General features: G+C 44.3%; 3 protein-coding genes and 3 non-coding genes across 8 annotated transcripts in view; 1 reads left to right on the top strand and 5 right to left on the bottom strand.

Annotated features, from left to right (window-relative positions):
• Positions 1-75: 75 nt before the first annotated feature.
• On the bottom strand, positions 76-6,379 carry nop58 (NOP58 ribonucleoprotein homolog (yeast)). Its single transcript, XM_049016954.1, has 15 exons — positions 6,224-6,379; positions 5,639-5,715; positions 5,325-5,377; positions 4,497-4,621; positions 3,763-3,899; positions 3,498-3,562; positions 3,195-3,329; positions 2,945-3,090; positions 2,597-2,723; positions 2,217-2,380; positions 1,976-2,110; positions 1,778-1,839; positions 1,311-1,459; positions 891-1,021; positions 76-709 (listed from the first exon to the last, which is right to left on the bottom strand). Exons 1-15 carry the CDS (start codon positions 6,266-6,268, stop codon positions 650-652), a joined length of 1,611 nt encoding a protein of 536 aa, XP_048872911.1. The 5' UTR covers positions 6,269-6,379; the 3' UTR covers positions 76-649.
• Positions 2,475-2,557, bottom strand: LOC125706231 (small nucleolar RNA SNORD11B). Its single transcript, XR_007381943.1, has one exon. It is a non-coding gene; the product is annotated as a small nucleolar RNA SNORD11B (small nucleolar RNA).
• Positions 2,807-2,889, bottom strand: LOC125706226 (small nucleolar RNA SNORD11B). Its single transcript, XR_007381942.1, has one exon. It is a non-coding gene; the product is annotated as a small nucleolar RNA SNORD11B (small nucleolar RNA).
• Positions 4,818-4,906, bottom strand: LOC125706220 (small nucleolar RNA SNORD70). Its single transcript, XR_007381939.1, has one exon. It is a non-coding gene; the product is annotated as a small nucleolar RNA SNORD70 (small nucleolar RNA).
• Positions 6,380-10,513: 4,134 nt separating the features above from the next.
• LOC125742706 (small ubiquitin-related modifier 1) lies at positions 10,514-14,423 on the top strand. The gene is made up of 5 exons (XM_049014955.1): positions 10,514-10,671; positions 11,703-11,777; positions 12,712-12,789; positions 12,886-12,957; positions 13,072-14,423. Exons 1-5 carry the CDS (start codon positions 10,660-10,662, stop codon positions 13,138-13,140), a joined length of 306 nt encoding a protein of 101 aa, XP_048870912.1. The 5' UTR covers positions 10,514-10,659; the 3' UTR covers positions 13,141-14,423.
• LOC125742682 (microtubule-associated protein futsch) overlaps positions 13,926-19,427 on the bottom strand; it is a 27,342-nt gene continuing 21,840 nt past the window's right edge. The window contains exons 16-25 of one of the 3 annotated variants that reach the window (XM_049014921.1): positions 18,818-19,401; positions 18,020-18,185; positions 17,814-17,925; positions 17,340-17,731; positions 17,010-17,215; positions 16,184-16,356; positions 15,846-16,065; positions 14,985-15,178; positions 14,172-14,229; positions 13,926-14,063 (exon numbers count right to left, since the gene is read on the bottom strand). In XM_049014921.1, coding sequence (XP_048870878.1) covers positions 14,216-14,229; positions 14,985-15,178; positions 15,846-16,065; positions 16,184-16,356; positions 17,010-17,215; positions 17,340-17,731; positions 17,814-17,925; positions 18,020-18,185; positions 18,818-19,401 — 2,061 coding nt within the window. In that variant the 3' untranslated portion in view covers positions 13,926-14,063; positions 14,172-14,215. Of the gene's footprint in view, positions 14,064-14,170; positions 14,230-14,984; positions 15,179-15,845; positions 16,066-16,183; positions 16,357-17,009; positions 17,216-17,339; positions 17,732-17,813; positions 17,926-18,019; positions 18,186-18,817; positions 19,402-19,427 lie in introns of those variants that run through there. The other 2 variants (XM_049014929.1, XM_049014936.1) reach the window with 2 other exon arrangements.

Genomic DNA, 19,427 nt, shown 5'->3' with positions numbered 1-19,427 from the left:
AAAATGACTACATATGCTGCTGAAGCCGTCGCATGTTTTCATGACTGTCAAAGTGTGTGCGATCCCCACGAACCATTGTACTTCACTCAGATTTTTAATAATCTAGGCATCATGACAATCCGTATGTATGAGTTCTCTGTAAGCTGGACATTAACTAGGGGACAGCCTGTACACTACAACTACTAAATTCTGAATGACCACTCCAGGTCTCAGGAGATCCACCTTCCCAGGAGATGAGACTGGAGGTCTCAAACTGGAACAACGGAGGTTCCGTATTTACTGAACACTGTAAACACTCACTGTGAATGAAAGTCTCTCAAACACCCCAGAAAATTCCAAGAGGTCAGGACTCATTGTGGAGGGAAAAAAAGTTCTCAAAATATATATTTAAACATGCAGCCAAAGTAGGACATGAGCCCCCCCACTGCAAGCTACTCTCCTGAACTAAGACATGGCAGAAAGGTCATTCACACACTGCTTTTCGGTCCACTGAACACAAAAAAAACACATACTGTTAATTATGTATTATCTGGTCTAGAAGGTGAGGATCCAACGTCCTGTATTTAGCACCCAGGTATTCAGGTCTTGAAATTCACCTCAACTATCTGGGCATGTGCAATAGCAAACAAAAACTAAAGTCGCTTTTCGCTCAGTCCTCTTCCTCCGTCTTGATTTTCTTCTTCTTCTTCTTTTTCTTCTTTTCTGTTGTCTGAAAGACCAGGAGGCACCTTTTAGCACAAGGCACAATTGCTGATTTTGATACCCAGTTAAAATGGCAGTGCAGCATTCTTACAATTAACCAAGGAGCGCGTGGCCCACATGCCGACTGCGCAGGGAATGTAGGCAGAGCACGCCCCCCGCAGGCAGAGCACGCCCACCAGGGCACTCACCTCTTCACCACCCGGGATGACCTCCACCTCTTCCTCTGCCACTTCCTCAGGCTCCTCCACCACTTCTGCCTTGTCCTTCTTCTTCTTCTTCTTCTTCTTGGGAGTTTCCGTTTCCATTGCTGCCTCGGCTTCTGTAACAGGAAGGTGATCTCAGTAACAAAGGCTAAGCACCGTTTTGAGACGGTTTTTAGTTTCAGAAGTAGTGAAGAAAAAGTAAAAATAGTTACCATAAGTCACAGCGGTCATACTGCATCACTGATGATTTACAGACATTTGTACAGGCAGGTATTTTACAAGTGTTGCAAAAGTGATCCTTTATAGTCCTAATATGACAGTCAGCAGCCGTGTGTTGTATGTACTCTGCAATAAGACTCAAGTAACTCTAATGCCAAAGAAACAGCCAATGAGAGAGCAGCTGACCTTGCGGTACAGATTCCTTTTTAACCTTCTTGGGTTTGACTTCCACCGGCTCCTCTTGCTCCTCACTCTCCTCCACTTCCTCAAACTTCCTCTTTTTGGAAGCCGTGGGGATCGTGGAGTCAGCAGAGGGATCGTACACTTTGACGTCGCTGAAGGGGGAAACAGCGTGAAGAATCCACCATGCTGCGCTTTTCATGCACAGGCTCACTGCAGAATGGCAGCCTTTAATACACTGTCACTGGGATACGAAGAGGACAAAATCGTTCTGCCAATACGGCACACTGCAGTAATTAACTGCAGTAACCTTTAAGGATTGCGAGGCAGAATATTATTCTATATATCAATACATGATAGCCATCTACTACCAGCTCACATCTAGTCTATCCAACTCACTGTACGATTCTGCAATTCTCAGGGAGGTAAAGCGAGAGCGACCTGCCAGTTACAGGACGGTGCTGGAAACTCACCTCTTGTGCTGGTATTTGTCAGCCCTGGCCAGTGCTTTTCCTGTTCCACTGATACGTCTGATCTGAAGGAGGAGGTCAATTAATCACAGGAACCCCCCACTCGAGGTTAATCCCATAATTCTGGATAAGACTACAATTTACTTCTGCATGCAATACAACACTGCAGATTGGCAAGTGTGATAGAGGGCCGAGGCGTACCCCCTTCTCCTCAAGCTGCCGCAGCCTGGCCTCCAGCTTGGCGCGGTTCTCGGCGCCCATCTCTGCGTTGGTATCCTCTCCAAGAGCATCGTAGCGAATGGCCAGTGCCGTCTTGGCAGCGAGCATTCTGGAGATCTGCAGAAGGATGACACCCGAGGCTAAATCCAGTCTCCGGGCTTCCCGAGTATTAGTCCCGGTAATCACATCAGCAACCTTAACCCCTGGCAGAGCAGGACCTCACCTTGCCCTTATTCTTAGCTGTGGTCTGACCCACGAGAGAGGCGTGGTAAATGAGCCCATATTTCGGGGTGTCTCGCCTGGTTTTCAGTGCCCTGAAGAGGGCCTTTTCAGCCCCCAGGATCTGAACCGTGGAGGCCGGGTGCTTGGCCAAGTTCAACAGAGATCCTGCAAACAACAGAGGGGGGCTTTAGAATCAGCAGCACCCATCCAAAGCAGAACCAGAAAACGAAACGGGACGTGCCTATGAGAGATAAGCAGTTTAAAGCTCAGATGAGGTAGTGACAGAAAACCCACACGTTGTTTCAGGGTTGTGACAGTATGTCCTTATCATCACTGCTTGTCCCACATCTATAATGTTCCGACTGCCTACTGGGGACCCACCTGCATGCGCGATTAGCCGAGCCCCCACCAGCTCCCCCACCATCACCGTCAGATTGGGGGCGATGGCCATCATGCGGTTCTTCAGGTAGTCGTACAACTGTGCGCGGTACTCCGAAATCTCGATCACCTGCACAGACGTTGACCATTAACTTTGCCCCAAAGAGAAAACACCAACTAAACTGGCGGAGAAGACTTCTCAGGTCTGACGAGCGGAAGTTCAGATGAGGTAGTGACAAAAGGCCCACATGACTTTTTCGGGGTAGAGACTTAAGTCGTCATCATCACCACTGCCACACGCGACCAGGGGATCACGACAAAAACGGATATTCCGCTCCTGAAACCACACACCTGGTCACAGAGGTGCACGATGTTGCAGATGTCCTGCTCCGACACCTCTGTCCCCATGGAGATCTCTGCTGCCAGCTTGACCTCCGCCTCCACCTCCTCAGGAAGGATGTCTGAGAGGTCGGTACTCGCCACATTGGTGCGGTCACCTAGGTGGCAAAAACAAAGAGCCAAACCAGAGATAAGAGACAAATAATGCATAATTCAGAAGGCCATACGGGCTCAAGAGATGAGGCCAACATGAGGATCTTACCGATTTTACGGATGGACTTGCAGTATGCCAAGTTGTCCGTTACGATCTTTCCCAGCTCAGGGAAATGCCAGCCATACCACTCCCTACAGCGCATAATGTAGTTGTTCAGCTCCTTGTCCAGGTCATCCAGAAGAGCTGGGGGGGGGGGGGGGTTCCAGGCAAGGAGATGCAAGCAGAACACTTACTTACACTCAGCATACAGCTTTAGAACAGCGAGGTGTTCGCGGGCAGTAAGACTATATTCAGCATTTAGACTGTTGATATTGACTATGGGCACAGCACCGTCTAGCGCAATGTACTTACAGATGGCTTGCACAATCATGGTGTCCACTTTGTCAGGGCTGAACTTGAGCTTGTATCGAGAGAGGCTGCGAAGGAAACAGGGTTCGAGTGAAAAGGGGGATAATGAAGAATCAAATCCCAGTGAGTGATTAGCAGGTTATGCCAGTAATGAGAGCTGCCGTCTCAGTGGTAGTGACGAATGCTGAAGGGAATCTTCAATGAGTCGTCAGCCAGCAGAGTTAATCACAGAGAGCAGCTCGGGCTACGGCAGAGGAGAGCGTCCCACCTGTGCGCCAGGCCCAGGGACATGGCGCTGAAGTCGCGCGGGGGCAGCCCCGTGATCAGCCCCTCCATCTGATTCCGGATGCCCCTCATGAGCTCGGCCACAGCGGGGCTGTGCACACAGCTCAGGTTCAGCTTTTCCTGTCAGAGAAGAACAGCTTCAACACAAAAATCACAACAGACAGCCAATACTAAGAGTACATACAGTCAAAACTCAATGGTTCAGGCATAAATAGTAGCGCCCTACTCCTGGAGATCAAGCAACCTGCAGACTTTAGTTGCAGCCCTAATTGACAATACAGTATTGGAGCCAGCTTAGCTTCAACATAGCTGGCTCCGAGAGGCTACTGAAGGGCCTGATTATTTGTATCAGGTGTGTTCAGTTTGGGCTGTACCTCTGCAGGGTTGGACCCCCAGCCTTAAAAGTTATTGCAGTGCCTTAAATCCTGACAAATATGGTGTTTACCTCTTGGAACCAGTTAAGTTGGTTAGTAAAAGGCAGGGGTCTCCAACTCCGAGTTACTATCCAGTAGGTTTTCTATCCTACCTGGCTTCTGATGAGCCACACCTTCATGGGTAAATACTAGGAATAGGTGTCGCTCATCAGAAGCCTGGTAGGACATAAAACCTCTGGAGAGCAGCTCTTCAGGACCAGGTTTGGGGACCCCTGGTATCAGGGCAATTACCAACATGCAAAGATGCATGACGGAAATCATTCACAACAGAAAATCCACCAACCTTGATGACTCCACCCAGTTTGGCATCATAGATGGCCAACTGCTCATGGGCCTCTTTGGCCACAACCTTCTTGAGGACTTTCTTCAGGCTCTTCCCAAGCTTCCCCTCCACCAGTGCTGTGGCAGCTGCAGGGAAAATGTGCAAAGGGGGCTTTCAGGCTACGGGAAAAACGGCACATCGCCAATCTTTGGCTCATTTTAATCCCATATGTGAAGCACTTTGAGCTATATTTCATGTATGAAGTGTGCTAGATACAAAAAATAAATCAATAATATTATTGAAAGCCCCACTGCATACATTACACAGCAGTTCCACATATGGCCGGCTGTCATCTCAGTGGTAGTGACGAATACTGCTGTATTACATCATGGCTGATTCAGACAGAGAGATACATCACTGATGACAGCCCCAGTGGAATGGCAGGGGTACTAAGGTCCATCCAGATTAACAGTGTACAGACAGGCACTCGGGACTAAATGTGCCCACGGTCATCTTCAAGTTTCCCACTGGCAGGTGTGAACACGTTATACATAAGGCCAGTTTACCAGAGCTGCTTTTAAAATGACAGCACAGAAGCGCAGAGAAAGTAAAAATACAATGTGACACACAGAAGTGAGAACAGCTATAAGGGAGGATGTCTGCTTCAGTAATTTTCACGTTTAGGTAACTCCAAATGATCAGGCTTTTAAACCTAAAAATGATGATTTAAAGTTTCACATCTGGAACAGCATGAAGAAACAGTTACACTTCGTGATGAAAGTGATGATAACCTGCCTCTCAGTGGTGAGAGTGCAAAGAAATACGGACAGACAGTAAAATGACTGATACCTGCTAATGCTTCTGTTGTGTCCTGGAACTTCTCGAAATGTTTTAGTTTAACTCTGCAGAGAAAAAAACAAAACTGGTTAGCAGTTAACCAAGGAACGGAAATTAGAGGAAGCATTTGAATGTGAATATACATTCTGTAGTACATGTAGATTCCATTATTGAAATTTTTAAAATACGCTTTCAAAATATTTTCCCCAAATATTAATAATGATCTATAGCGAAATTATCATTATCACAGGGCAAGTCATTGAATGCAATTTCCACTCTTCAAAATCACAGGCTTGCTTAAGAAGATAACAGAGCTGGTGAATTACATTTTATTCGCTTTCTCTGGCGTTTCGAACTCTTTCCAAAGGTTGTCGACCTCTTGCAGCTTCTGCTCATTTAAGACCTAGAAAAGAAAATACTTCAGTTAACTCGTTCCTTCGCGCCATGTGATTGTACCGAGACATGCAGCTTGGATGTTACCTACCCAGGACGCATAAATGACAATGAATTATAAAAAGTAAACGATCACAATCACTGTAAAGCCTACAGCACCCTAAATCAAACCTGTAACTCTCTGAAGTTTCGATCTATTGCGAGAAACTAGAATAACAAAATCTGAATCAGAATTAGTTAACCCTAACCACATGGCCTACATTTTCGAACATTCATTCCGCATTTTGATGAAGTTTTGTTATAGACCTTTTATTGTGCTATTAAAGCATATAATACCTGATTAAAATTTACACAACGATAACATTTCTATTGCATTACTAAGTATATGCGAAAGTAGTCAAGGATGAACTCACGTGTTCAAATACGTGGGCCACATGTGTTAGCGACAACCGCTAATCAGTACATTTCTTTTTATTTCAAGTACATAACTTTCTTTACAAATAAAATAAATAACTTACTTTAAAAATAGCATAGCCCGCAGCAGTCTCAAAGAGCACCAACATCTTCAATTATATATATTTTTTTTCCTTCCCCGGACTCCAACGCTACTCCGAGCCCTAACCGGAGAAGAAAAATGCCTGCAAACTTCCACGAGGCCGCTAAGTCGGTGCGTGTTTACGTCATGCGTGCGTGCGCGCCGAAAGACGCGAGGGATCCACCATCTTTGTGAGGTCCAGTGTCACGAAACGTAATCCTAAGAATCAACTTAGCGTTATTGTACTGATATGACTCACTTGGTTTGTGAGTGGAATCCATTCATCAATCCACTGACATTTTAATTTAGAAACAAAACAAACCACTTAATATCAGTTAATAACTGAGTTGAGAATATGTACTCTAACAGTCATATAATTATTTCTTGTTATTAATTATTAAGGTGTGGATAATTAAGCTTAAAGACCTGGGACTGAGCTCTTGCCTCTGTCACTGGGTTCTGTCACTGAGTTCTGTACTCAGTTTGCCAAGGGGGACCCCCCACCCTCAGTCGTGCACCCATAAGTCTCTGCACAGCCCTGGTTCCTATCAATGTTGAAACCAAACAACACCAAGTACAGTATATTTACTTTTGTTAAATATTTTATAGCAATTTTATTTTTAAAGCCTTTTTTGTACTTTATATATTTATATGTTTTTAGTATTTGTTAACTTATTTTTATTTTGTTTTCCTTTATTTTATTATCCTTCTCCCTTTTTGGAGCAGCGATTTTATTTCACTGGTGTACTGGTGCAATTGTGCATGTGACAGATAAAATTCTTGAATCTTATTGCTGTTGATTATAGTCCAGTACCTTGTGGATCAGGCAGCAGTCAAAGGCAGAGGCCAAACCTGGCTTCTCACTTCTTAGCCTTTTGGCTAAGATCAAGTGTAGCGTCTGTTCTTATCTGCTATTCAAGCCCTGGCCTTGTCCGTGGGCCCTTGAGCAGGCACTTTAACCCCCATTATTAGTTGACAGCTCAGTTCCTCTCTTCACACAAGTGTCCAAGACACACTGTCACATATTTGATGACATGATTACAAAATTGATGATTGAGCTGTGGCCTAAGGTTTTCTGGTGCCAGGTGTACTAATGTACAGACTGTGGTTAGATCATTAGTCCAATAACATAGCACCACTTTTTTCAGACCTGGTAGGCCATTCATCCCAATCACAACCTTCTAGCTTTCACTGTAATTCCCCTCTTGAGCGTTACGGCGCATTCGATTATCTCGGCAAAGTCGTAAGTTCCAAAGTTTGTGACATCACATGCAACCAATCTCACATTTGAGCTGCACATCTTGGAACAAACATGGCTGCGTCTATGAACAGCTGTCAACTAATAATGTCCCAATCTGGGAAAATGTTCCTCCATTGTTAAGGCTATGCAGAGTTGTGACCATAAGGTTGCTGGTGCCTGTTGTGACAGCAACTCCTGGACCCGGTTGTGGACACCAGCAGTCAAGGAAATGATCAGGCTGTAGAAGGAAGCCTCCTTGGTTAGTCAACAGGCCAAGCAGTGGGGGGAGCGAAAACGTGGTTGTGGGAGGAATACGTTACTGTCCAGTGGTACAAAAAATAAACCAAAAGAAAATGCTGCAGCCTAGGTGTATTTTAAAATAGTTATTTGATTTCAAATTTTAATTTAGGCGATATCATAATGTACAAAGCATCTCTGACTATCTCTAGCAATATAAATGAACACTTTTTTATTAGAGGATGAAAGTTTGGGACATTCTACCAGAAACGTGCATATCTGTCATGGATTGTTATAGTGAATAAAACTTGCATAACCCAAAAATGTCTAAAACTTACTAGATGTTTCATTTCAGTGAGTGTTTCTGTAAATAAGTATCTCATTCATTAGGTTCTTAGATGTGTGTTCTTTATTTATCAATTGATTAATAACATGAAAATTAATTTCAATTTTTCTTTGTCACATGCAGTCGTCCTTGTACAACATATAGTGAAATGCGTATTCTGCCAGGTTCCAGAATATGATAAAATACACTAAAAGTACAACTAGAGAAGTATCAAAAACAATAAGACAAAAGTACAAACATCGCAACACGACTTTCTGTGACAGTCGGTGCAAATATGCATTAGGTGAAAAAGGAATGAGATAGATTAGAGGAGAGAGAGTGAGTGTGTATGTGTGTGTGCAGTTTCTGGTTGTCCAATTTATGTGCTGTTGTTAAGAAGTCTTATTGCTTTTGGATAAAAACCTCTCCTGAAGCATTCCATGTGGCCCTCGAGGCTGCAGAGGTCAGTCCCATCACATGTACATGAAACGACACATAGAAAGTGCGCAGGTCGCATTTAAGGTTATGACTCAAAGGAAGTGACATCATTTGACTTAGGTAATGCTGATACTGATCAACAGTGAGTTCTGGCATCAAGCGGTATGATTTTAAGCTTCTTTTTGTTTTATTGAAAAGGTCAAGCTAAATCGTCAGGCTGTCACACTAAAATGCCCCAGAAAAGAATGAAATAGTTGTAAATGCAAAACATGCCTAAAATGGTTACTGAAATTCCTTGCTTGCATGCCAACAAGCTGAGCAATGGTGGCTGCAATGTCTGATTGTCAGACCCGGACACATTAGACCCCATCAAGCCCGGTGTGACAGGGCCTTACTAATGAATGCATTGTTTCTCTTTATTACTTTTATTGCATATAATACGTATTTATCTGGTCCCGGTCTGGCCTTGCCAGGATATCACCGGCAACATCCTCTGGTGACGTGAATGGAAGCTCATGCATTGGTGCTACGGGAAAAGGGCCACCGGGGATGCTTCTGCTCAGAGCCATCCCCGAAGATGTCGGGATGCGAGTGGGGGGGCAGTGAGGGAGACACCACCCGTTGCAGTGATTCCTCTCAGAACTGCAACCGCACCAAGACCACCTACCCCATCAGGCGAGTTGGCAATCTGCAAGGTCCCTTCTTGCCCTGTACCCTTGCTGCAGTCAATAGCGGCATCGCTGTTTCTATCATCAGGGCAGGGTTTTTGCTGGGCAGAGAGAAGACCGCCACCACCTGCCCACGGTCCATCACAGGAGAGACCATCCCGATGCAGGGTTGTCAACTTCTTTGGGTGTCCGTGAGCTGTCTTCCACTAGCAGAGGTCATTAACATCTTCTGGCATGCTCCGCATCAGTTATATATAACCCTTGTCTGCTGTTATTGTAAACAGCTGTGTTGTGTACCTGATTGTCACATGTCCCATGTTTGTGTATGATCCTTGCCTTATTCTCATGTGTCTCTTTACAATATTTAACTTCTCACTGGAGGGTGGCATGGTGGTGCAGTGGTTAGTACAGTTGCCTCACACCTCTGGGGACCGGTTTCGAGTCTCTGCCTGGGTTACATGTGTGAGGAGTTTGCATGTTCTCCCCATGTCGTTGTGGGGTTTCCTCCAGGTACCCCCCACAATCCAAAAAACATGCTGAGGCTAATTGGAGTTACTAAATTGCCTGTGTGTGTGTGTGCTCTGTAATGGGCTGGCCCCCCATCCTGGGTTGTTCTCTGCCTTGTGCCCATAACTTCCGGGATAGGCTCCGGAGACCCCCCGTGACTCAGAAGGATAAGCAGTTTGGAAAATGGATGGAACTTCTCACTGTATGTGCAACCTGCCATTTGTAACAGGACCTCCCCATGTTTCCCTGCGGTATAGAGTTTTGTGGTATGGGTATATGGCGAGATGCTGTTGTGTCTCTTCTTCCTCTTTTGAATGGGGTGGTAATACAGAGCCCTACATTTTGGAACAATGCTGCCTTGCTTCTTGTCTGCCATTCCAGAGCCTGGGTCAACTGGGAGTCACAACAGAATTGTGCAAAATGTCTTGGAATGAGCTCCCTTCACTAAAAACTAAGGGGCCCAAGCTCTGAAACACGACCCTATATTATTATCCCTTCCCAAAATTTACAGTTGGCACAATGAAATCAGGCAGGTAACCTTCTCCTGGCATCTGCCAAATCCAGACGTGCCGAAATCCGTGTTTTTATTTTAATGAACCCAGTACAAAACCAAAGAAACGCAAAACTGTCAAACACTAATTATATTACAAATGAATCATCCGTGTATTAAAGACATATATTAAATAATGATATGTGCAGATTATACGGCGCTTTAACACCCCAATCCAATGGTGTTAGAGAAATATGGGGAGATTGTCCTACGCACTTCAGACACTTCTGTAAGACTTACCGTTAAACCTGGACGTTCATCGCAACGCTCTTTAGAACTGAAACTTTCCAGGCTCCGTATCGTGCAGGGGACGTAGTTTCCGGCGGAAGTCCCGCCCCGACTCCAATCGGGTCAGACCTTCTGTCTGTATTGGCGATCGGAGATAAACAGAAGTTTACCGTCTTTAAATCTTTAGTTTGCTCGGTAAATTGGGTTATCAGTAAGGACAAAGACTATGTCAGACACGGTAAGTAAGAGCTGCATGTCGAATTGCATTTTCATGTGATGGGTGTTAAGGTAAACTGGGTTAGCCAGTTAGGCTGCTACTGATAGCTTGTTAGCAGTGAATGCGCGACGTAACTGAAGGTTTTTTTATATTGACTTAAGTATGATTATGGATGTCTCCACGTTCCCGTTTGTGTATTGTAAAAAGTATTTTTATAAATGGAGAAAGCTGTTTTGAACCCCCACTTATTCAGTCAGTGGGCCAGTTGTCTTTGTAGCTAGCTAAACGGATTTCAGTAAGCAAAAACAGCGTTAACTTTCTCTTGGCTGCGGAGGTGTGGTGCAGGCTGCTGTGCTGGCAGAACAAACGAATCTGAAACTACTGACTTATGTATTTTGATTGTAATTGCTAGCAGTCAGTTCTCTATCTCTTATATACTCACCCTGAAAAATACAGCCTGGCGTGCTTTGTCTACGATCATGTAGTAGTAGGCGGTTTTGTATGATGTGAATCACAAATCTGTATTTTGTATAGTATCACGGTAGTAGTAGGATTTTCTTTTGCTTAATATAAAATATAATTGTGTTATGGATTCTCAGATCTCCCATGCCGTGAGGGTGTGTGTCGATGCAACTCTTAAACGTTATTTTCTTGGTTGCATTTTGTTGGTGACTCAGAGCAAAAAAAAAACTACTGAAATATTACCACATTATTTTCAACCGCAGAGATTAAAACTGGTTTAAGAATGTGGTAAAAGTAAACGCTGAATCGGAAGTAGTTTTTTGAGTGGCCAGGGTTTGATTTTTGTGAATATCTTCACTGTACACAATGCCGTCCATTGTCACATTTGTCCCGTAGTAAAATCATAGAACAAGCTAAAATCATGCTTTTTCTGACCTTTTTGAGGTAGATCAGCATAAATGCCCAAGTTTAAACATGACCATTTTACCATATTAATTTTAGTTGTTAGTGTTTTTTGCTAATATACTATCTTGTTGAAAACACATAGTTAACTGTTTTGTGTGTAATGTCATGGTTTCAAATTATCACAGGAAACAAAACCCTCAAGCCAAGATTCTGCAGACAAGAAGGATGGAGAGTACATAAAGCTGAAGGTGATTGGACAGGTGAGTGGTGTTTGGATGTATGATTGGACAAACCCTTAGTGGAGATTCTGAGAAAACAAAACATAGTGTGTATTAGAGATTCGATATTTGGATCAGCACTGATCCAGACCTGTTGGATGTATTGGCCATATGTGACCTATCCATGTCCTATACTTACTTTTTTAGTTTTCGGCAGTATACAGACTGATAGCAGCTATTTCTTGTTAAATGGGTTTGTACAATCAATCGCACTACAGGTCTTTTCCATTTTAGATGCGTTTTTTGCGGCATTCAAGTTGAACACTAACGCTCCCACTCTTTTTTTTTTGCCACTTGGTGGGTAAGAGATCAGTAACTTATGCCTGCAGTGATGTCATGTTCATACACTTTGCAGTACAAGGGAGCGTAAAAACGTCAGATAAGAGGGTGATGATTTGGAAGTGTATTAAGCTAGAAGTAGAACAGTTATTTGCAAGTAGAAGTAGCGTTTAGTGGGAAATCTTGCAATTTTAAGAGATACCACAAGTAATATGGAAAAAAAAGCAATGGATGATTTGGGAGTTGCTGGCTTGGGCTGTTTTGCGCACTCACTACAGCTTGTGATACACGAGGAGCTGCTATTGCAACAAAGTGTGGATGATGCTGTTGTCAGTGGGAGAAAAATTGTGGGGTATTTTAAGCATTCGCCAGTGCGCTTGGAAGATATTCATATTACTGCAAATGCTTCCAAAACGCTTAAAACAAGATGTACAAATGAGCTGGAACACTGCATTATGTATGTTACCAGAATACCAAAATATTATATAATATATATAACATTACAACGTTAAAGTAAGAAGAGCTCTTTTTAATCAGATCCTGTATTAGTATCAGCCATTGGAATTGGGTTGGAACTGAATAAATGTGGCTCAGCCCATCCCTAATGTGTACTATTCTGTAATTCTCATTTTCTCAGGATAACAGTGAAATTCACTTCAAAGTCAAAATGACGACGCATCTAAAAAAATTAAAGGAGTCCTACAGCCAGAGACAGGTAATTCTAACTGGGAGATGCACAATAATTTATCAATTAGAATCGGCTATTCAGACGTAGATTATTTTTGTGGTCTACTGCTTTGTCTCTCCCCAGGGTGTGCATATGAGTTCCTTAAGGTTTCTCTTTGAAGGACAGAGAATCTCAGACAACCACACTCCAAAAGAGGTACGTTACATCACCGGATGTCAGCTTTGTTCCCCGTGTGTGACGTGTTCTTCAAATATGGTTATTTATATATTCTGTTATCCTAAACTTCCTGATCTCCCCTTTTTTTATCAGCTGGGAATGGAAGATGAGGATGTCATCGAAGTGTATCAGGAACAGACTGGTGGACTTTGGATCATTTAGACTTTCTATATCTTATCTTTTTAATTATTTTTAATTACGATGTTGTTTTTTGTTAGCCTTAATAGAAGGCTTTAAGAAACATCTTCACAGAGGGCTTCTGTGAGCCAAAATTAGGGCAGGTATGGAGGTTGTGGAGGGTTGAGTAGAGGCTGGTGTCGCCCCGTCCTACCCCCTGCCCACCGCCCCCCAAGCCTCAACACCTTCTCACCCTCAGTGTTTCACTGCTGATAATGGGTGACAGTGCAACATGGCCTGTTGATCTTGGCCATCAGAATTGGCTTAAGGCTCCATCCTTCACTCTGCCATTTTTGGAGGGATCTGCTTTCCACAGCAAGTACAAATAATGGAGATATGTTCCTTTCATCTAATACCAGAAAGGTGAAATAGGGTTGAATTTTTTTTCTTCAGGAGATGATTAGAGGCCACCACTCTGTCCCAAGGCTCTGAAGCTTACCAATCAAGTCAAAACATATGTTTATCATCTTAAAAAAATGTCGCATTTCCATTTTCTAATGGAAGGTCATGCTTGTTTGTGTAATCAAAAGTGTATCTGTAGATGTCAAAGCCCGCTTCATAGGACAATAAAGCTTTTAATTTGATTTTGGAATATGTGATGGGAATACCAGTGATGGGTTGGTGCCCCACCCTGGGTAATTCCCTGCCTTGTGTAGCCTCCGGGATCGGCCCTGGCCCCCCCGGACCCTGAATCGGACAAGTGGTTTCATAAAATGGATTGATGGATGATAAAAAAATATGCATTTTTGAAGCAGAACCAATATTTCCAAGCAGTATGTTTTATTAACCTGTTTATTTTGACAGTATTCCGCCTGGCTCACTTTAAATAGTGCAGCAGATGGTTTAGTGAGTAAACGGCTTAAGCTGTACCCCAAGGGGTGCTGTGTGGAGTCCATGCTGGAGCAGCCCTAAAAATAAACAAACATCAGTTGTATGAAAAGATTATTTCCCTGACAAAAGGATCTGGCAAGCTTTTGTTTGTGGTATTAATTATACAGGAAAGTTTTTCTTGTTACCATGTTCTTCCTTGCATCTCTGATTGTTTAGGGCTTCATCCATCTCATTCTTCTGCTTCTTTCACATAAAACCAGAAGTCAGGAAAGAGCATTTCTCTCTTGTTAAACCATGAACATGCTATGATATACTGGAGATCTGCAGTTTGAAGCATGATATTCTCCAGTCTTTATTTCTATGAGAATTTCTGAATTGTTTTCGCCTCTTGATGATGTTTCTTTGTTTATTTTTTAAATAAAAAGTTCTGAAACTCATGGAGTTCTCTGGAATTTTGAGTGACACCCCCCCCCCCAGCAAAGGTTTGTTTTCTGATAAAATAGTGATAATAGAGCAAATTTGAGCATTTAAACCAGTGTACATTGATTGAAGAAAAATCTGTTTTATCCTTGTAATACTGCAAATATATATTTCAAATGAAGTGATTGGTTTGCTTAAAATCATTAAATGATTGAAGGTAACATATAGAACAGGGGTCACCAACCTTTTTGAAACTGAGAGCTACTTCATGGGTACTGAGCCATACGAGGGGCTACCAGTTTGAAACGCCCTCCTAAACTTCATGTGTAATAAACGTGTTTTAAGTGCGTTTTTTTTTTCTTTTAGATATTTAGAACAGCTCCACGGGTGACTCGTGTGGCAAACCTTTCCAGTTCACTGATTGACATAGTGCCTGTGGATGTTCTGTATGATGACAAAAATGTTTGAATCCAATCACTGACTTATGAAGAGCAGTAGCCCTCATGTTTGATCAGTGACAGTTGTGTAATTTGTCAAGCCTCGCAAGACTTTGTAACCATAATGAGGTGTGATCTTACTTGGGGAGTGTGCTGTGCTGTCCCTTGCCAGCTCCTCTGGGGCCGTAGGCGGTGCTGTGAGGCCCAGAGCGTCCATCAAGGTGAAGTATGAGTAGACCCAGGGCCGCGAGATGTCCTGAGTGAGCCCCAGTGCCTCGGATTCCAGCAGCAAAGCCCGCCGGGACTGCATCTGCTTCTCGAGGGCTTCACACTGCCTAAGGGCAGTTACCGGAGTATCATGATGGGGCAATAAAACCGGACAGTATTGCATGATGATTAAAACTGCAGTGTGTCAGCATAGTGTCCGTAGTAGTTGGGATAAAGCTGCTGTTTTGCCTGTAGGCAGCAGTAGGCAGGCCCAAGGCTGGGCATGGATGCGTAATCACCAGCCCTGGGTCTACAGGTAATTACATATTTTTGCTTAAATATGTAGTCATTTAGAGGGTCAGTTGTGTGAATGAGGAAGGAACAATTGAAGAAGACATGCCAAGTTGACTCATGCCTAGTTGACACCTTGATAGCACATATGCCTGTAATGTGCTATTTACCTCACCTGTATGTCGCTTTAGCGACTGCTAAATGTGTAAAATGTAAATTGAAACAGAGGAGAGCAGTTTTTCCACGTGGTCTGCCTATATGGCTTATAATCTGTGTATTTATGCAGTGCTAGGTGTTTTGGTTATGCTGCTCTGCAGTTCTTAAAGGGCCTTCCTCTCCATGTTATGTAGATATTTGCTTCATGAAGCCTTTATTTTAAGTTGTGCTCTTCTGTGTCCTGCCCCATGGCAGTCCCCTGCTCCATGACCTTCGTGACTAATCAAACAGGGCAGGTTTTAGCAACATCTCCAGTGCACTAATATTTACCCCAGTGTAATGATTTACCTGGCGAATATTTCTGCTTGCAGTCTAGCCTGCTCTATAGCCTGCTGCGTTTCCTCTTCCTGCTTCCTCTTCCTCTTCTCCTCTGCCTTCTGCTTTTGCTCCTCTTCTTCCAGTTGTCTGTGCAGGTACTCCCTCCGCTCATTCTCCTCCATATCTTGCAGCTTCCTCCTCTCCTCCTCTCTCTGTGCCTCTTCCGCTGCACACTGGCTCTCCAGCTCCGCTGCACGTGAACAGGCGCAGGCCCCAAAATGACCCCCCCATTCTCAGCTGCCCATTGCTGCTCTGTTTATCTCCTGGTAGGAACTCTGAAGGTTCAGCGCGGCTCCACATGTCCGTACCTGCCCTGCGTTCCTGCTCCTCTCGCCTGATTCTCAGGAGGCGTTGGAGCTGCCGCCTTTCCTCCTCCTGCCTCCTCTTTTCTACTTCTTTCTCAGCCTGCTTTCTCCTCACCCTCTCCCTCTGTGCCTCTTCCAGCTTCTGTCGCTCCTCCTGCTCTTTCAGCCGCTTAAGTCTGCAAAACCACAGGCACACACTTTGAATAGTATGTACACAACAGACTCTATTATTTACAATGTTTTATTGTTATTTCAAACAAGGGGCTTCTAGCAATTGTGCATCTATTATCTCAGTTACATGCACATATTTTTTGTTCTGAAATTGATTATTCTTCTTATTGCTTCTTAAATCGTTCTTCATTGTTCATCTGCTACACAATGGTGCAAAATTCAGCCATCTATAGACAACTCCCTCAAGTTCAACCCTCCTGCCCCCGATTCCAGTATATCTGTTATATTAATGTTACAAGTCACACAAAGTGCTGAAGCAAATTTCGTACTGGCAATTTTTTAATACTTGGCAATGCATCTTATAGTAAATTATTGTAATATATTGACCTGTCATGGACCCACCCAGAGTTTGAGTGCCAAACCAGTAACCAGAAGTATCAGCCTGCACCTGTGTATTTATGCATGGAACGGGCAGCCCCGTTACATGACCTCTTAGGGAAACTCGCTTTATTACATGAATCTGCTTCTATATGCTGAACTGTATAACTAATAAGCTTTGATTTGATTAGTAGTATTTCTAAGAGGATGTTGCAGGTAATAGCCACTTGAGGGTGCTGTTGCTTGCTTAAGGAACAGGAAGCTTCTTGTTGAGGAGTACCTGAGTGCCTCTGCTCGCTGCTGTTGCTCAGTCTCCAGCTCCAGCCTCATGCGCTCCTCCCTCTCCTCTCGTTCCTGCTGCCGTTGCTTCTCCTCCTGTTTCTCCTTTCTCTTCCTCTCCACTTCCATTCTGCGCCGTTCGGCACGCTCGACCGGTCCTGCCCTCTGCTGCTCCACACAGGATGCAAGTTTTCCATTGGTGTCATCCTGGCACACATGGAAAGCCAGTGAGTATATCCCAGTTCTCCCAGTCCCATACACGTGCATACTTCACTGCAGCATTTCAGTAGTAAAATACACAATAGCAGAAATCTTTGCATTATTTGCTAACCATGCTACTGCTAGCCTTCCTGCTAAGAAGCTGTGCTTGGTCTTCTGTCACCATAGTATCGACAGATGTCTGGAGGTAATCATGAGAAGCTGCCCCTTGGCAGTGTGGTGCTGTGTCCTCCTGGTGGTCAGTCCTGCTTGTGCTGGGTGTCCCTAAAGAGGCTCCTTCCACAGAGCTGTGTGATACAGAACCATGCAGTTGGCACTCGTCTTCATCGCTTGTGCAGTCCCTGTCACAAAGACTGTCCAGTGTCATTCTGCTCTCAGCCCATTCTTCAGCCCCCAGGTCTCTGTCTTTGGCTACTTTATTCAGGGTGGAGGCCTTAAGTTTCTTCTTTAAATGGAGGGTTCTCTCAGCTTTGTCAGTCTTCATGCTGCTCTCACGTGGCTTTCCTGTGGACACAGAAACGAGGCAATCAGGCACTGGGATGAGAGGGTTTCCGGCTGACCTTTCTGACGTACTCTCCATACTCACCAACAACAAACTCCTCTTGGCTTTTCATCTTCTTTTTCCTTTGGTTCACCACCATCCCTGCTTCTGAACTAGAACTTTTCTGAAGCCTCTGTCCTTTTGGGTTTGCTTTTTTCTGGGAAAAGAGGAAAACTTCAGTGTATTCCGTATATAAAATTCAGTGTATGCCGTGTGATTTGAGCATTGTATGTTTCTACATAATGACTCACTGATGTTTGGTCACCCATGGGAACCCGGGCAGCTGATTTTTTACGTAATCTTTCCTCCATAAGCTCCTGTTTCCTTTTTGTATATTTTGTTTCCTCTTGCTGCCCGCCGATTTCTGCTTTGTCTACATCTGCAGATGTGTTTGTTTGCTTGGGCTCTTCGGTCCACCTGAGCAAGAAAAAATAAACGAATAAAGGGGGAGGTATAGGGTTCTTGTCAGATGGAGGGATGCCACAGTGGAGTGAAGGTAAGAGTGGAGACGGGTGAAAGTGGATGGGCAGTAAGAGATGATAAGGAGGGTGTGAAGGTCAGACTGCAGCGCGGACACATACGGACGGCACTGAAACCAGACCTGTGATCAAAGCCACCGAGCACAGACTCCAGATGGAGTGCAGAGGCAGAGCGAGGGTGGAGAACCTCCGGTAATTAGGCAGGATGTTCATTAGATCTGAGGCTCTGCAGAGCTTTACTTCCTGTGACCCATGCCTGGGTGCAGACATGAAGACCACCCCTGTCTCTCGAGTTACGAGAGAAGGATAAAGACAGTAAGGAAGGATGAAGATGGAAGAGTGGGGAAAAGTAGAGGAAGGGAAGCTCTGGATAGTAGAGGTGAAATGGACACTAAATGAGTGAGGGATCAGCGAATACACACGTCTTTGTTCTGCTAAGGCCTAAACCAGGAGACATTAAAAAGCACCATTCCATCTCAAACTCAGCATTAAAGCATATGAATTCCCTCACTGAAATGGACCATTTAAGGTCAGATTGTGCCACTGGTTGGTTGAGCAGACAGCACACACCCAGCTCTCAGGGCTCCTGCAGTCGTTCTGGAAGTTCTCATGCTGCTGTGAAGGCCCACTGTGGAATTATTACTGCTGGTTGGCTTCAATCCTGGATGACTGATATGATGGAACTTCTCTGTTGGTGATACAACCAAGGAGTTGCCTTGTTCTACATGCCCCTGTGTGCCTTCTTCAGAGAGGTCCTCCTCCTCCTCCACTTGAAGTACTGACAGAGGCATGGTTGTATTAAAGCTTGCAGAACGGTCTGGCCCTGAAAGTTGGTTTCTTATGTATGCAGTGGTGTCAGCAATGATTTTCTGCTCCTGCTCTTTAAATGGGTGACCATCAGCAATACCAGTCTTGTGTTTCTGTTCATCAAATTGTTGGCCATTTAAAGATACGGTCCTCTGCCCCTGTTCCTCAGGCAGATGATTACTGGCAGCAATGCTCCTTGGATCCCGTTGACCAGAGAAATAACTGGTCCCCTGTTCCTCAACAGGAAGACTGTGGGATGGAATGGTACTCCGACCGTGTTCCCCAGTGGAATGACCCTGGGCACAGACTCTCTGTTGTTCTTGGATCTTGTGGGCAAACCCCTTTCCCTGGGCAGAGGGAAACGGTAACAGGT

This window comes from Brienomyrus brachyistius, chromosome 1, assembly GCF_023856365.1.
Source record: "Brienomyrus brachyistius isolate T26 chromosome 1, BBRACH_0.4, whole genome shotgun sequence".
In the NCBI taxonomy this organism is placed as follows: domain Eukaryota; kingdom Metazoa; phylum Chordata; class Actinopteri; order Osteoglossiformes; family Mormyridae; genus Brienomyrus; species Brienomyrus brachyistius.
The sequence above is the reverse complement of the archived record's forward strand: the minus strand, read 5'-3'. Positions and strand labels throughout refer to the sequence as shown.